The sequence below is a fragment of the Hoplias malabaricus genome, chromosome 5, assembly GCF_029633855.1.
Source record: "Hoplias malabaricus isolate fHopMal1 chromosome 5, fHopMal1.hap1, whole genome shotgun sequence".
Classification (NCBI taxonomy): Eukaryota; Metazoa; Chordata; class Actinopteri; order Characiformes; family Erythrinidae; genus Hoplias; species Hoplias malabaricus.
This window is the reverse complement of record NC_089804.1, coordinates 9,465,836-9,482,828: the sequence shown is the minus strand read 5'-3', so window position 1 is coordinate 9,482,828 and position 16,993 is coordinate 9,465,836. Positions and strand designations below refer to the sequence as shown.

The window sequence follows — 16,993 nt, the reverse complement described above, 5'->3', positions numbered from 1 at the left end:
AGCTCTGGCAACTCTTAGGAGTAAAAGCCAGCCTTCACATTAGCTACCATCCTCAAAGCTCAGGTCAGGTAGAGCGAGCCAACCGAACTGTTGTTAGCATACTGAAAAAGTACGTAGCAGCAAACCAACGAGACTGGGATGTCAAACTCCCCCTCGTACTGATGGCCATACGGGCGACCCCACACGACGCGGTCGGGGTCTCACCCTTTGAGTTGATGACAGGGAGACAAATGACTCTGCCTCTACATCTGTTATATCAGCCAGGTGAAGCTAGCATAGCCGTAGCCTACACCACTCATCAGTATATGGAGGACCTGCAGAAACACCTCAAAGCTACTTTCGCCTTTGCCCAGCAGAAACTGGAAAGAAGTGCAGAAGGTCGCAAAGCGTACTATGATCACAAAGCATCCCACGACGAACTCCAAATAGGGGACAAGGTATGGTACTACATCTTTGTCCAACCTGTTGGAAGGTCGCGAAAAACAGGGGGGAATTTGGCCCGCAAATTCCTACCCCGATGGTCCGGTCCCTATAAGATAACAGACAAACTGTCCCCCGTTGTTTACAGGATCAAAATAAACAAAGCTCGGGGCAGTACCGAATTCAAATGGGTCCACCGCAACCAAATCCGACCACACACAACCCCCATGGGACTTGTAGGGGATACTAACGCTTGTGTTAGATCATAAACGACAGAACCAAAGGCAGGAAGGGTGTTAGTTAACAAACAACTATAACCTTCTACTCACACCTTAGTTCTCCTATCCCTTTTCCCTTTTTCTCTCACTCTTTAGCAGGCAACGAGCTTCTAACCAGACTGAGGACACTCAGGGTGCAAGACCCTAGTCCCTCATCGTCAATTATTGTAGAGTGCTTACCCTAGGAAATTTTTATCAAAAAGGGGGGTATCGTGAAAATTTCTTATAATTTATCTAAACGACTCGCCGTAAATACCCTAAATCTAACCATGAGCATCTCTTCCGGTAGGATGGCCCCGCTGCTCATTCTCCTGATCGTCGGCTCCCTAGGAACCGCTGTGCTCCCTGAAGTGATTGAACCAGGTCCTGACTCAGGAATAATACTGAAAGACCAGCCGGGACTGCTAATCACTAATTGCCGCCTCCATACCCAGAGAGTATTTGTACGGTTGAATCCCGCCGAAGCGTGTAGCAAAAACCTACCGATAACCACGCTGCAGACTGGCCGGAATGGAGTTAGATGGACTGAGGAAGCTATCAGCCATGCTGAAGCCGACGTAACTCACATGCTCCGCCAGTTACAAAAGTTTACCGTAACGCAATCAGAACTAAATGGTTTTAATAAACGACCTAAACGCTTCATAGGCGGATTGTTAATGGCAGCTGCAACTGTGGGATCACTACTGAGTCTCGGAACGTCCGCCGTCAATGCCGTCAATGTAGCCACTGTTAAACGTCAAGTAGGGGAATTGCAAGCGGAAATTCCGAACATTAAAACCCAATTAGACAAACAGCAGCAGCACCTGCAAACCATTGGGCAAACCCTACGTGGCACCGTCGTAGTGCTCAACGCTCACAGTGTCGCTTTGAACAAAACGCTCCAGACGGTTAACTCCATGCTTTCAGTAGTACAACTTGACCTTGCCCACATCCAGCTTGTGAATATGTTATTGTCTGATATGCTACAAGAAATCAGCTCCTCTGTAGATAGCCTAGCCATGGGGAGAATCCCTCCCTACCTGGTGCCCCTATCCTTAGTACAGGAGATTTTATCCACAGCAACTCGAGAAGTAGTTACTGATCTCCAGGCCCACCTAGCCTATACCTTAGGTAGCGCCATCCCAATTTATGTTAATCCTCAAGACCGAGAATTAGCATTCATTATTAACCTTCCCATAATGGCGCCTGAAAACATATACCGTTTGAAAGATGTTGTCAACGTTGGTTTCTGGCAAGATTCTGCCTACGTTCGTGTGAAAACAACATCTCTTGTAGCATACCAAGACGATAACCCTGACCTATATCTGGTACCCAATTTGCTTATGTGCACACTCACTAAAGACATTCACTACTTGTGCCCTAGCAAACCTTTCATTCGTGACAGCGCAAATGGGATCTGTGGCCTTAAGCCTATGATGAGTAATACTCAATGCCCGGTAGTCGTCACGCCCCGACGTTTGGTAACCAGTACTCAAGCTGAAATTGTTGGAAATCGTTGGTTGGTTAACACCCCCTTTAGAGAGGCCCTACTAACCTATGATCAACATGACACCTCAGAAAGGGTACTCCTTCCTAGCCAAACCTTCTGGGTAGACGTCCCCGTAAACGTAATCTTACATGTAGGAGACCTGGCCCTGTATCACCTAAACCCTGACCAATATGAGAGCGACGTAGAAATCTCAGAGTTCTTCTCCAAACACACCATCGAGCTAGATACTAAAACACTAACTCGCCTAGAATATGAGGGAACCCAAGTCATTGACCTAACCCCCATAGATAACACTCTTAGAGAACTATCGTCTCAACCCCTATGGCCAGTTCAGCCTGTCACCTATGCATGGTCCACCCCGGACACCTTACTAGTTACCCTGGTAGGATTAGGATATCTTTGACCTTTGGTATAGCTTGGTTCTATTTCAAACGCACTCGAGCCCTCCAGAGCAGGTTAGAAACTTGGTCTAATAAAATGGTCAAATTCGTTAGACATAAGAGAGCCCAGAGAGGTGAACCCCCAAGTTTTAGATATGAAGCCGAAGGCCATGTCGAAGAATCAGCTCTCGAGGTTGCGTTTGAACAAGACCTGCCCCTAAATAATTAGGATCCCTTCAGCCTGCAAACATACACATTCCATATGCACCCATACACTAATAGGAATACATCAGCTCTGGAAATGTGTTTGAATATGCTTGCTGATCTCACCTTCCTCCACAGCAAAGTTTCTTCTCAGCCCCATGCTCCCTGCAGAACCATAAAGCTGAAAAGAAAGGGGGGAATGTAGTGGAGTACGGACCAAATATGAATATTGGACAATGAAGGAATAATGAAATGAAAGGTTTTGAATTAAACCTTTCTCACTCTGACCAGGACTTTCGTCTGGTCCCGAAATCAACATTCCACAGGACTGTTTGAACAACGGGGTGCAAAGCCCCCACACACGCACACTCATAAGCTAAAGAGCATCAAAGAACCCTTTAACGTAACATATGGCATCTGGATCCCCTAACCTCTTCAGGAACTCGAGATAACTTTTATGATGCTTTTAGAGAGACAGGAACTTCAAACAAAGAAGAGAGCTTTTACGGCCGCCTATGACAAAGTGGCGCCTCAATATCCCTTATCTTTCACGGGGATCAACAGATGTTCAAACCAAAGTGACCTCGAGTGAACTCCCGTGAATCACCAACCGAAACACGGATTAACAACGACACCAAATGGACACTGGCGGAACTACACCTCGCTCGGAGTCGCCGCAAGACAATAGCGAAAATAGTCGATCTCTGAGTTATTTGTGTATAAACGAACGTATGAATGTCACTTTCTGTACCCTCAGATGAATGCCTACCTTCTAATGAAATGATGTATAATGCCGATTGTTTCTATTACAAAGATCAGTTTTGTCTCTGAATGAGAGAAAATGGATTAATGTTTTATTTTTCAGCGTATCATCACGAATTGGACGTAAACAATGTACTCAAGATGGGACCTTATGTAAATGTCTGATATTAATAGTCCAATGTACTCATTGTTATAGGTTGATAACAGGTATAAGAATTTTGATACGAGAAACTCATATTCCTTATGTATGAATCACAGAGTCAAACCCCCTCCTCCTACTCTCTCTCTCTCTCTCTCCCTCACGAGAGTCACGTGAGTCTGGACTCGCGTCCAATCAGAAAGAGGACGCCTCCCATTAGGGCGTGACCGCGCCAGCCTTGAAAAGGCCAAACAGCAAGACAGACAATGAGTTCGAAGTTTGAAGAGTCGCGAGGACTCTACAAAGTAACGGACCACTAAAAAAGGAGAGGACCACGAGGAGATCCGAGAAACCTTAAACAACAAAGAAACGCTGTCTCTTCCACGCCGACAACGAAACAAAGGAACCCTCTCAGAGACTTCAGAAAAGCTTACGAGAGACGTCTCGAAATTAGCTAAGAGTATGAAGTTTAACTAATAAGTCGAATAATTTGAATATCTTTCTTTTCTTTTAATCTTGTTTATGTTTATTACCTACCTAAGTTTAATCTCACGACTAATCGAAGCAGGGGAACTTATTCGTGGCCAGAATAAGGAAACACTGCCGAGGTACCATAGAGTCTTAGAATAAGTGAGTTTATTGAAGCGGTTTTTCAGTTCTGGAGCTGCAGCAACCAGCGAACTTTCGTCTAAACGTCCATATTTTGGACTCTCCCACTCCGGACCGAAGGCCGAAGAGAGGATCCTGCCGCCTGCGTCATCACCCTCCGGGTACGCCCGAGACAACTCAATCAACAAGAAAGACCTCCACGCTAAACCAGCCTGGACGCTTCTGCGGTAAGAACCGCGAGACTAAGTGAGACGCCTCCATTCCCAGGATTCCAAAGAGCCTCTGCATCCAAACGAGTGGTAAAAACCCGACGAAAAGTAAGCTAAACTTATGCACTTCCAGAGCTGAACACCGAATTAAGTTCTTGATAAATTCTGCATTAATTAAACCTTAGTTAGTAACCTTAGTCACAAGTTAGAAGTGCCTAGCTCACCTTAAGGTCAAAATCAGTTCCCCCTGCCGGACACCGTGAGATTACAAGGTTGTGCTATGTTAACTAAATATCTTCTTTTTATTAATAAAACTCTCATTATTTGAAGTCACAGTGTTTGCAATTTATTCATTAGAATTTCTGAAAATCCTGAAGAACTCATTTAGCATGATTATTATTCATTCTCAAACTAATTATTAATGTTTTAATTGCTTAAACCAATTATAAATCTTAATTAATATCATTAAGTCAAATATCAGAGGTTGGAGGAGTTGAATAAGGTCAAGGCTATAAAACAAATTATAAAATTATATATATATGTATCGGGGTGTATGACCAACATCCACTACACCATGCATACTGAGTGAAGGTGAGACATACAGTTACATTAAAGTATATTGGAAGATTTGAGCATTATTGTATAATAAGAAATTAGAAGATTTTATGAACAACTTGTAAATGTGTAACTGATGAAGAGAGATGACTTGGGTAAAGAAAGGTGTTAAATCGGTGGCTAGAGGGGAACTTTAAAAGATTCTGCAGACATAGCAGTATTTGCAGCCTGTACTCATGGACAAACCTAGTAGTAATTAGCCTCTGTGCTTTCATGTATGCTACTTCTAAACCACTGAACTTCAAGAAACTGTGACTTGGACAACTTGGTAAAACTTTGGCTTAATTTGAAAGGTTCTGGTAAAGACAAAGGACAACACAGCCTAACTTGATTTTCAAAAATTTGGTTCAGAAAAAAAAATAAAATTAAATAAATAAATAAATAAATAAATAAAACATTCCTTGGGAGGGAAATCAAACTATGGGACTATGTAAACAACATCACAATTGTTTTTTTTCCCTTTCAAAATGTTTTATATAACAAAAAAAAAAAATCTCAAACAGCTTTCAAAATCTGAAGGTTACAGCCCTCTTTCTGCAGGACTATAAGCCCACAAACAAAGAGAATGCAATAACATTTCTGTGGCCTAAGAGACTTTGGTTCTGTGTTTATCAATGGAAAAGTGGCTATTTAGATAAAACAGCAAACAAGAAAGTTAAACAACCATATAGAAAAAAAAAACTTCACAATGATATCAGAAAGTCACCAACACGGCTGTACCAAAGCTCTTGTGGATTTAACAGAGCACACATTCCAGTCTCTGCTGTATAGGCTCTTATTTTCCATTGTAAAGCCCCAAAAGACAGAAATCCAGGAAACAGGAATTCAACAATTGTGAAAACAAAATGGCCAGCAAGAAAAGCGTCCTCCTTGATCTGACCCCTCACACCTCTGAAGGGTCAAACATCTGGTCCTATGAAACTCCCCCATACAGAGCATGGTGGAAAGAAAAGAATGGTGGATGAGACGTGAAGGGAAATGGAAAACTTCAATGGAAAAGTGACAAGGGAAGCAGATATATCATGTCAAGAGTAACCCAAGGGAAACAAAAATGATACTGGATATACGAGAAAGCTAAGAAAGTGTTTTCAAAAAAGGAGGGGGCAGGCCTAAAACCCACAGCTGTCTGGCCTGCATTTCAGAGGCCAAGGGTTGCCTGTGGTGACATCATTTGTCTGGAAGCTGAGTTTGGGGCAAGGAGAATGGGCAACAGTGTTTGGGTGTCTATAACATGTTGCTTTCGTAGACTGCATAGACACAAATATGCTAGAACCACAGGCATTATGTTTTTAAAGGAAAAGTTGACTTAGAAATTACAATCAGTGGTACAAATACTACACAAGCTGTTGATTACATTCTCTTACAAAGTTTCTCAACAGTGATTGCTCAACATTATTGGTCAACCATTGTTGAATGTCGTAATTAAAAAAAATATTTCCTTAAAAAAAAAAAAAAAAACATTTTTACTCAATATCACAAACAAAATGTATTAAGTTGTCAAAAACATGACTGGATACTTTACCCAGCCATGGCATTTTGCTAATTGCAGGCGTAAGAATCCAGTGACAGAGGATAGTAAGAGATGGACTGAGAAGGCAGATCATATTACCTGTTGCGTCTGCTGTAAATTAGCTGAAGATATTTTCACTGTTGATAAAGTCTCACTGGCCACTTGCCCCTCCTCTGAGCTTATCCGCACTTGGCCAGATGGGCTGTTATTGGCTGCTTGATCCGTCTTGGATTCCTGCATGTCGGCCGTGACAACCTGAAGAAAACACATCAATTAACAGGAGTCAAAAAAGTGATCAAATGGATACCAACTTGTGTTGTCACTGTATTTTTAATAATGATTGAAAAGGGTGACAAATAAACCTTTTGAAGGAATGAAATGTCTATTCTGCCCATGAAAAGATTCTGCCTGCAGTTCTTAAAAAAACAATATATAGGCCTTTTGCTAAACGACGAAGGTCAACCTGTCAGTCTACTCTGCAACAAAACAACTTTTATCAGCACTGCACTGTGTGCCAACGTTAAACTGGATTTTGAAACTTTAGGTCATACTTCTAGAAGAAAATATTTGCAAAAAATGACAAGCTAACTAGAAAACCAAGCTTCGAGAAGACCTTCAACACAAGAAACATAATTCATCCACAACTATCTATTTGTTCTTTCCCTGTTCTCAATACAGGTCTTTTTCCATGAGTCCTTGCATAATCACTCTCCCACACAAGGAAGCCAGAGCAGGTATTTTCTAAATAACTTACTGCCACCATGACTACAGTAAACAAAGAAGCCCAAGGTTCAGTGTTTATTAACAAACACATCTTGCTTCTGGAGCAATTTAACATTAACCAGGTGGTACGATCCACATATCTGGCAGGTGCCATAATACACTGGGAGGGCCTTATGTAAACAGCTGGTGAGGTGTGGGGGGGGGTGATTCAAAAAGCAACACTGCTCGAGTAAACAGTGGAGAAAATCTCTAGACAAACAAGCAGCCCCTCTCCTGACATGAATGTGAACCAGAACAGAGCTCATGGGATTTGTGAGCTCATTATTTGGTGCCAACACTCAAACAGCCATTTATTTATTTTATCTTTTTTGCCAGGAAGAGTAAAAACCTAAGCACAAACTGTGTAATTCCCTGCTATTATAGGGAATAGTACTAAGTATTAAGTCTTTGGATTTTTAAAAGACATTTGTAAAACTCCACCAGAATAGACCTGTCAGACTTTGCTACAGATAATAGATTAGGACAAAAACAGAAAATAATTTTGTGAAACCATTATATAATTTTTTTATTCAAATCAAATTAAGTAAGCACCAAAGAAAAGACCAATGTATGTGGCTTCTTGCAAATCTGCCTTCTGTCGTGATATTTCATTTTCACTTACGTTTGGAATACACAACTACTCTATGCTTACAACAAAATCTAATTTACACTCTTGCAATAGCAGCTAATGGGCGTCCAAATAAAACAAACAAGGCAAAACTCTTAGTTTTCCCTCTTACCCACAAGTCATGTTTGCTGTCTGAAATGTGCTTGTTCAGTACTGCTCTGGAGCAAAGAGGCCACCATAAGCCTACCATAGCCCAAAATTACTTTTAAAATATTGATCAAACCAAAAATGCCATACGCTGAAAATTACATTTGTTTGAAATTCGTCCTTCACCTCCCTTCACTGATGTAGAGGAAAAAAACTAAACTGCTAAGCCCTGTTAAAAATGTACATATGCTAACACACACAAAAAAAAATAAAATAAAAACACTTTATTTATAGTGGCCAGCCATTTTAAAATTGATTCAACCTACCAGACAATGGGGAAAAGATGCCTAATTCCAGACACATCCTGAGAAATTGCCTCCCCAGAGTATCCTGTGGTGTGAGGCATGTATATCCCAAACCTAACTCATCTGATCTATTCACTCCACTGTCCAGCAGTGGCCACCATGTGACAATCTGTATTATGTTCTACGTAGTTGTACCATGTACTAGACATGAGCCGTTTTAAGGCATCGTAAACAAGGCATCCCTACCGTTGTGTTTGCACAGTTAGATTATTTTTAGCTGAAATGGACCAAATCTCAATTGTCACTCTTACCATCTCTCTCTCAAACACACACACACACAGTAAGTTTTTTTTACCCCTTGTGCCTCGCTTAATCCGCAACCCTAAAAAGTTGATGAAGCTTGAATAGTTTTATTCCCTGAGATGTGCGCTACAATTTTCTCATTTAAAAGCTTGTGTCCGAGTTTTGTTGCGTTTGATATTAATTCCCTCCCTGAAACATTTACTCAGCACACTGTGTTGTTCCCATAGGCATTTATAGTTGTATTCCAGAGCAACTGTACTGTATCAACAGAAAACAACTTGATTTTTTTTTCAATAAACATAAAGCATGTGGACATCTGTTCAAGGGACAACTGCTACTAAAATTGGTCACGATTCAACAACAACGATTACACACATGCTCAGGGCATGTTAAATGTGACACTCGGACAGCAGAAAGAATAATCACTTATCAGAGCAGGTATGTTCATGTTGGGGTGGGGGACAATGTGTTAAAAGAGCAACCGAACTGAGGCCATACTAATATTTTACCACATATCATGCAAAGAACTGTCTTATCCATTTGTGAGTCTAGTCAAACCAAGCCATCTCTAGACAAATGGCATCAGAGCGAGGCCTGCTAAATATTTTGGTGCAGCGCAAATACAAAGCAATGCGAGTTAGGGCAATGGAGAGTCCAACGTGGTCACAAGTGTGGTTAAAACTTGATGCAGACAAAGCTCTCTGCTGTGTCTGTAATGCAAAATGCAAAGCTGGCCGTGTCATCATTTTTAGCCTGAGCTAAAACACGCTGGAACTTTTTCACTCAAGTGAATGTGCGTGTCAAAGTACTAACTTCAGGGCATATCGTAGATGCATAAAAGAAACTTAGGTGCAAGTCAAAAATGTATATAACATACAACACAGTGAGAAAACAAGGATAAAGCTCCCCAATTACCTGCACTCAGTGAAACAATAAGCACAAAACTGTCTTAAAGTGACAGTACACCCGAAATGTACAAACATAAATTCGTTTGCTAAGACACGCATTCCAGGTCTTTGGTTTGTACGTTAACAACACAGAAGTACCCCTGTCTGCTATGACAATGTTACAACTTAAACAATTACATATATAGTAATAATGTCTAATTAGCTGCTCCAAAACAGCTAACACACATGATGCCAAATACATAATTATTACCACGAGACTTAAATACTAGGTAAATTAAGCTAATTTATTTTGTGTGCTGTGTAAAAATTCTAAATAAATAACAAAACACCGAAACTGAGGAAAAAAAAGAGAAAAATACAATTGCGTACCACTACTGAATTCCAGGTACCAAACGTAAACCGTAATCAAACCTAGTGATAAAGTATAGCTAATTTAAGAATAAATTACCATAATCAAATGTGTGCGTGTCTGTTTATGTTTGACTAAAACTTTAAAATTCAATGAGTTTACGACAGTGATCCATCCATCCATATAACACACACGAAATACATATGAAATACATATTTACTTAAAGAAAAAAAAAGATGCCAAAGCTAAATCAGCTGTATTTATGACTGAATAGAACCTTTCTACACCATTTCTATTTAAGTCAGCATCATTCTAATGTCATTCTGGTAACTTTACCATTGTTAATGATTTCTTATTTTTATTAATTACTTTCTTTAAAATATATATATTTCTGGATTAGTGGCTTTACGTTCTATCCTATATCCTATTGCCAGAGCAAACATTTTTGAGGTTCCAAATGTAACCGTGGGAGTTTTTGAATGTGGTGGAAAAAATCCACACATTCACCTTCAACTTTGACACGCTGTTGGTAAACGCCTCCAATTCTCCATCATGGCGCTTCCAGCCAGCGATACAATGGAGAGTCAACATCTGATTTTCAAATGGAAATCTTTTGAATTGAATTATTTATTGAATTTAAATAATTTATTGAATTAAATTTATTTATTGAATTTAAATTATTATTATTGTTTTAAATCTGAGCATTCCAGTACATTTGTGGATTTGAATTTTATGTGTATGTAGCTCCTCAAACACAGTTAAAAATTCTGTAAGCATTGTTTTGCAAGCTCAAAATCTTTTTGACCCCTTTTTGACTCCATAAAAATCACTCCCAAGAACCTAAAGGAATCATTGATTTATAACATCTTCTGCAGGCTGGTTATGTTGTGTGCATGGGGTTTCACTGACTGTCAGCTGTATATGTAAAACACTTCCATATGTTGCATTATATGTGTATGTTATACAAGCCAACAACAGTCAGTAAAAGCAAGTACAGTAATTAACAGCCATGGCTTATTTTCTTGCAACAAAATTATGTGATGCATTCTTTGTAAAAACTTTTTAAAACTAAAAGACATTTCATCAATATATTAGGATATTTTTCCATTTAAAAATTTAAGCTCATGCTTAAAAATTGCTAACACTGGACAAGCAAGCACTGCAACAAACAAACAAATGGCTGATATATGGTTCTTTGTGGCAATTATTTCTGTATTCAATAAATACGATAATGCAAGTAGGTCGATCACATTTATTTAACTCATCTCTACTATGGGAAAACGTGCTCATATACATGGACGTCATTTTGATTCACTTTGCATTGTGTTGAGATATATATAAGCATTTAGCCATTTATTCTAACATCTAAAACTACTTCCTAAGGGACTTTTTAAGGTGCATTACACACTAACATCTGCCCAAAAAATTCAATATCAGTGCATCTGTAGTTCAAACCTATGTCTGAGGAAATCACTCTCTATTAATTTGCAGCACTGCACTCTCTGTAGTGTGGAGAAGAGATGTTCTTATTTCTGGTCATTGCAGGTGTACATCAGGCTATGGCATAGGTTTCGCGTCAACACCTACGCATTGCCTACAGTGCAGGTTTGACACAGAAGCATGTACTGGCATTAAGGGTACAGATAACGTTCTGTACTGTTTTGAATCTGTATCACAGATACACATTTTAAATGCTTGCTGATAGTATTACAGATGTCTCACTTAAGCCCAATTTATACTTCTGGGTTGCACCTACACCGCAGGAAACGTGTCAACACGAACCCTGGTACACATCTTTCCAGAAATGTAACTATGCGGTGCGTCGACTCAGACCAAAAAAAAACTGTGACTTGTCGGTAGTTGGATGGACATTGTTTAAGTTGAATCGAAGAAGGACAGGAACATGAACAACCCTTCCCCACGCCATAGAGACAGCTGACGGGGATAAATATAATTGTTGAACGTTGAATATAATTGTTGAGTCTACCCAGAATCATTGAATGCAATGCAGAAATACTGGAAAGGGAGCCAGGTTATCACATGTTCACACGCATGGACACTTTTGTATAGCCAATCAACTCTACCAATATGTGTTTTTGGAGAGTGGTAGGAAACCAGATCACACTGAGGACCCATGCAGACACCTGGGACTGACATTAAACTCTTAACAGGATTTTTTACATTCTTATACTGAAACTACAGTTTGTAAGAAGATATTTTTTAAAAATATCATCGTCATCTTCATTATCTTTTACATCTACATTACATCTAGCCTGCATTAACCAAGAAAACAACAAATTTTAAAAGGGGACACTTAGATTCTATATAACAGCATTAGCTAGACCAATCAGAGGTAGCCAAACACTGTGCTGTTTAAAACAGCAGGTAGTGTCGCAGTCACACAGCTCCAGGGACCTGGAGGTTGTGGGTTCGATTCCCGCTCCGGGTGACTGTCTGTGAGGAGTTGGTGTGTTCTCCCCGTGTCCGCGTGGGTTTCCTCCGGGTGCTCCGGTTTCCTCCCACAGTCCAAAAACACGTTGGTAGGTTGATTGGTGACTCCAAAGTGTCCATAGGTGTGAATTGCCCTGTGTAGGACTGGCGCCCCCTCCAGGGTGTATTCCCTGCCTTACACCCAATGATTCCAGGTAAGCTCTGGACCCACCGCGACCCTGATTACAGATCAGATAATAACCGCGTTACAGATAATGAATGAATGAATGTATACTCAGCTCTTAGATCGTCTTGGGCATGGACCTTAATTTACAGAAAATACTTGCAATTTAAACAACAATCCCAACACTGGTTAGAAAAATCACAAATGTTTCCCCAAATCATTCAGGCTTAGCTGAAATATATATCAGTTCACCATAACATCATGGGCACCTCCTTGTTTCTACATTCACTGTCCATTCTCTGAGTTACATTAACCTTACAGGAGAACTTTGTAGTTCTATAATTACAAAAATGTGTTGATCCGTATACTTTATTTACCCCCTTTTACTCTGTTCTGCAATGATCAGGGCCCCCCACCGGACCACCATAGAGCAGATGTGGTTTATTCTCAGGACTGCAGTGACACCAATGTGGTGGTGATGCTTTAGTGTGTGTTGTGCTGCTACGAGTGGGTCAGACACAGCAGTCCTGCTGGAGTTTCTAAACACTGTGTCTACTCACTGTTCACTATGTTAGACACACCTATCTCACTGGTCCACCTTGTAGATGTAAAGTCAGAGATAGTAGCTCATCTGTTGCTGCATAGTTTGTGTTGGTCATCTCCAAGTCCTTTATCAATGGACACAGGATGCTGTCAGCTGGATATTTATAGTTGGTGGACAATTCTCTGTCCAGCAGTGACAATAAAAACTTCAGCAGCACTGCTGTGTCTAATCCACTTGTACCATCACAACACACACTAACAAACCACCACCACGTCAATGTCGCTGCAGTACTGAGAATGATCCACCACCCAAGTCATTCCGGCTCTGTGTTGGTCCTGACATTTGAAGAATACAGTGAAAGTAGGCAAATGGCCTGAGTGCTCCCAAGGACAATGGACCTGAGACAATAGACAGTGAGAAACAAGGAGGTGGTCATAATGTTATGGTTGATCTGTGTGTTTGTATTTGATATATATAAAAAGCTTCAAGAAAGAAAATTAAGGATTTCTATTAAGAATTTAACATTTTTCTGTACCTAATCAATCTAAAAATGACATCATGTCTCCAGAATCATTCAGCCATATTTATGAATATGACGCACACCAACAGCTACTTTGGCTAGTATTCTTACTGTTACATTTACTGAGGTTATTTTCATCATTATTTATTTTCATCATACTTTTATTTCCATTAACATGTTTAAATATTGCTTTGGGAAACATGGTAAATCAAATTTTAATCATCAAGAGCTGCAATGAAGAAGAATCAAATGCGAGTCTGTTCGTATCCTAGTGTACACGTCATGATGACCATGTGCCTACATGTGCAATGAATTCCCAGACACCCCTTCCTTGCATCATGGCATAAAAATCTTTACATGCATCGTCAAATAATTAAATAAGTCCACATATGATGGGATAATGTGATCAGTAGCTGTGTGTCACTGGCAGGCTTCTTGTTCCAACGTTTTCAAATTAAGTAAATACTACACTTCCTCTTGGTTTGTATTTTTATTACAAAACCCAAACTAACAGCTCACTCGCCGTTTGAAATATTGCATTGGTGGTTTCTACCAGCCGTAACCAGACTTTTTTTCATAATTATGCAGACTAGGCAAGAACCAACCTCATAAGTCTGAGGCTTATAAACAATAAATGTCAGAAAAATTGGCCTTCTCATTAGAACGCAGGGTAGAAACGCACACAGAGAAATAAGACAAATGAGTAAATAAAGGGAAAGAAAATTAAACAGATAATGGAAGGAGATGCGACTGGAATCTTTCAGCAGACGGAACTGCACGGCACATGTAACGACATGAAATTAGACATGAATGAAAAAGCACCCTCTGCCTCGCAATCCTAACACAAACTGTAAACAGTGCAAAGTCATCAAACACTCCCTGAAACAATACTGAAACAATACCCTATCTGTCAGGAACCCTTCCTATATAACCTACAAAGTCCCACCCTAAAATCTCTTCTCAACGTCCTAATCATAAAGTCTGTTTCAGGATGTGAATCATATCACGTCTCAAGTGTACAGTTACATGTCCTGTAAACAATGTGTTATGATTAAAACATTTATCCTAAACGCTTTATTAAGTTCAGTGCCAATCTCACTGTAACAACTTGGAACACCTCAGGACAAGTAACCACATGTATCATTCTCCCACAGGACCATTATTAAAACAGCAAAAGTATTATAGTGCCCATGAAATGCACAGAGCCTATACTAACTTTTAATTATCCAGCAAAGACCTGAGCCAGAAGCAACCGTTTGAATGTCAAATCCCAAAAAAAAAAAAAAATTCATCTGTGCTGAGAAAGCACATTTTTAGCATGAGCACTTGAGGGAGATTTTAGGCCTTCGGGGCAGGTAACACCTGGTTCACAGCTATTCAAATCCTGAGGAGCATCTGCTATTGTAGTCCAAAGTGTTGTCTATAGAGCGTTAAAACACTTGTACTCTTTTTTTACTCCATTTTTAGCCAACATTCTGTCTCAATTACATTTTTAAATATCTTAAAAGCACTTGCACATAACTGTATTGAAAATATCCCACTACGGCAATGCGTTGAAAAGAAGAAAACTATGTTCAGGATCCGTTACTTTAGACTAGCCAAGATCACGAAGAAAAACAGCCACATTTGCTTCCTAAAATAAAGTATTGTTGCTTGGCCAATACTGACTAGCCTATTATTAATCATGTTTTATCTGAAGCCACGATGTTACTGTTTAACGCATCACATAGATAAGTAATGAACTACACACAAATTTCAAACATTTGTATTGTATTTTTTTTTAATCTTAATCCAGTTTGGCCTTAAACTGACTCAGACTCAACATTAACAAAGATGTAGATTTTAGACACTGACTAATAACCCTTTTTTTTCATTCTGTTAGGGACTTGGAGCTCATTTTTGTGTCTGGGCACTAATGGTTGATCTACAGCTATTGTTAAGGTCATGGTGATCTTGTTTTCAGTGTCAACAGTTTCAGTGTTTACTTATAAAATAACATTCCTGAGTAAAAAACTGTTTTTCTTTGCAGCAGGTTTTCGTGTCTCCTTGTGATAAAGATAGGGGGGCGGATGGCTGAGAATCCCTGAAACTACAACACTTTTTACTTGACCTGTCTCAAGACCTAAGAAAGCAAATGAATAAAGTCGAATTAATGCTTAAGAGTCATAAAAAATAAACATTTCACCCTAAAAGAGCCGGATACAGTAGCCCGGGATGCCAGTGAGTACGATAAAATCCCCTTTTCTTTATGAATTCTGCAACTTCAACTCTTTAACTTCTCTAAGGCACAGTCACAAACGGCTCCCTACTCACTATGTAGTGCACTGTGCTCGCCCTTTTAAAGACAAATAGTGCACTCACTGACAGACACGGAAATATGCCTGAGAATAAATCATTTACTATATTGGATTTGTAAACCAAAAAAAGGGATAAAAGCCGTTCTTTTATGCTCTATCTAGTGCCCTATGCAGGGAACAGGAATCCATTTGGGACTCACCCTTCAGCTCGGCGCACATGGGTTAGCCAGTAAGTTACTAGGGGCTGCGTGCGCCAACGCTGGACGGCTTCACACATTTTACAGAGGTTAAGACTATGGATAGCAACAATAAAAACAGCAGCTGATCGTTAAACCTAACTCGAATACGTCTGCCTATGTTACCAAATCAATACATACTTAGCCAGTTAGCTCGTAGCTTAGCTCTAACTGTCGTATATAACATTAGCGAGTTAGCCCCAGCCTTGTAAGACTTAAGAGGGCTATCTTAACAACCACCCGTTGTTATGAAAGCCACTCGAGCCCAGTCGTGTCAGCTCACCCGAGAGAAGTCTGATAGATCCAGACGGTGGTGAAATAGAGAATAAAATCTTCTGATTCAGAAGCAACAGCAGCGAACGGAGCTGGCTCTCCGCGGCGCCGCTCTCTGTGTGAGACACTGGCGACCGCAGCACAATGTAAACAATGTATCCCTCCGCCCCGAGACTATGGGACTACACTACAAACGACTCTCAACCTCGCAGCTAAAACACACCCGTATCCATACGCTCTCTGTAGGTCACACATTCGTTCAAACTCTACGTGGAGGTAGTTTAAAACTTACTACGCAAACCCAGAAACGAAGAAAACTATCTTTTATATGACTTTGTAAAGTCGTGACGTCATATCCACCTGCTGAGCAATATAGATGGTCGAGTCGACTCCGATTCAGATTCAAAGAGTCGATTTCACAAAATGAACTCAACTCCAAAAACCAAGAACAAAAAGACATTTCAAGAAATGAAAATACTATATTCATGACCATTTCCTGTGTTAACTTTAGCAAAAGTAAAATAAGACCGAATAAATCGCGCCTTTCAACAC

The 16,993-nt window shown here is 40.0% G+C and overlaps 1 protein-coding gene across 3 annotated transcripts in view; it reads right to left on the bottom strand.

Annotated features, from left to right (window-relative positions):
• The window catches only part of foxp1a (forkhead box P1a), a 47,593-nt gene extending 30,872 nt beyond the window's left edge, over nt 1-16,721 (bottom strand). For 2 of the 3 annotated variants that reach the window (XM_066671235.1, XM_066671236.1), the window contains exons 1-2: nt 16,452-16,720; nt 6,715-6,870 (exon numbers count right to left, since the gene is read on the bottom strand). In XM_066671235.1, coding sequence (XP_066527332.1) covers nt 6,715-6,855 — 141 coding nt within the window. In that variant the 5' untranslated portion in view covers nt 6,856-6,870; nt 16,452-16,720. Of the gene's footprint in view, nt 1-6,714; nt 6,871-16,451 lie in introns of all 3 variants that reach the window. The other variant, XM_066671237.1, reaches the window with a different exon arrangement.
• Between the last annotated feature and the right edge of the window lie 272 nt (nt 16,722-16,993).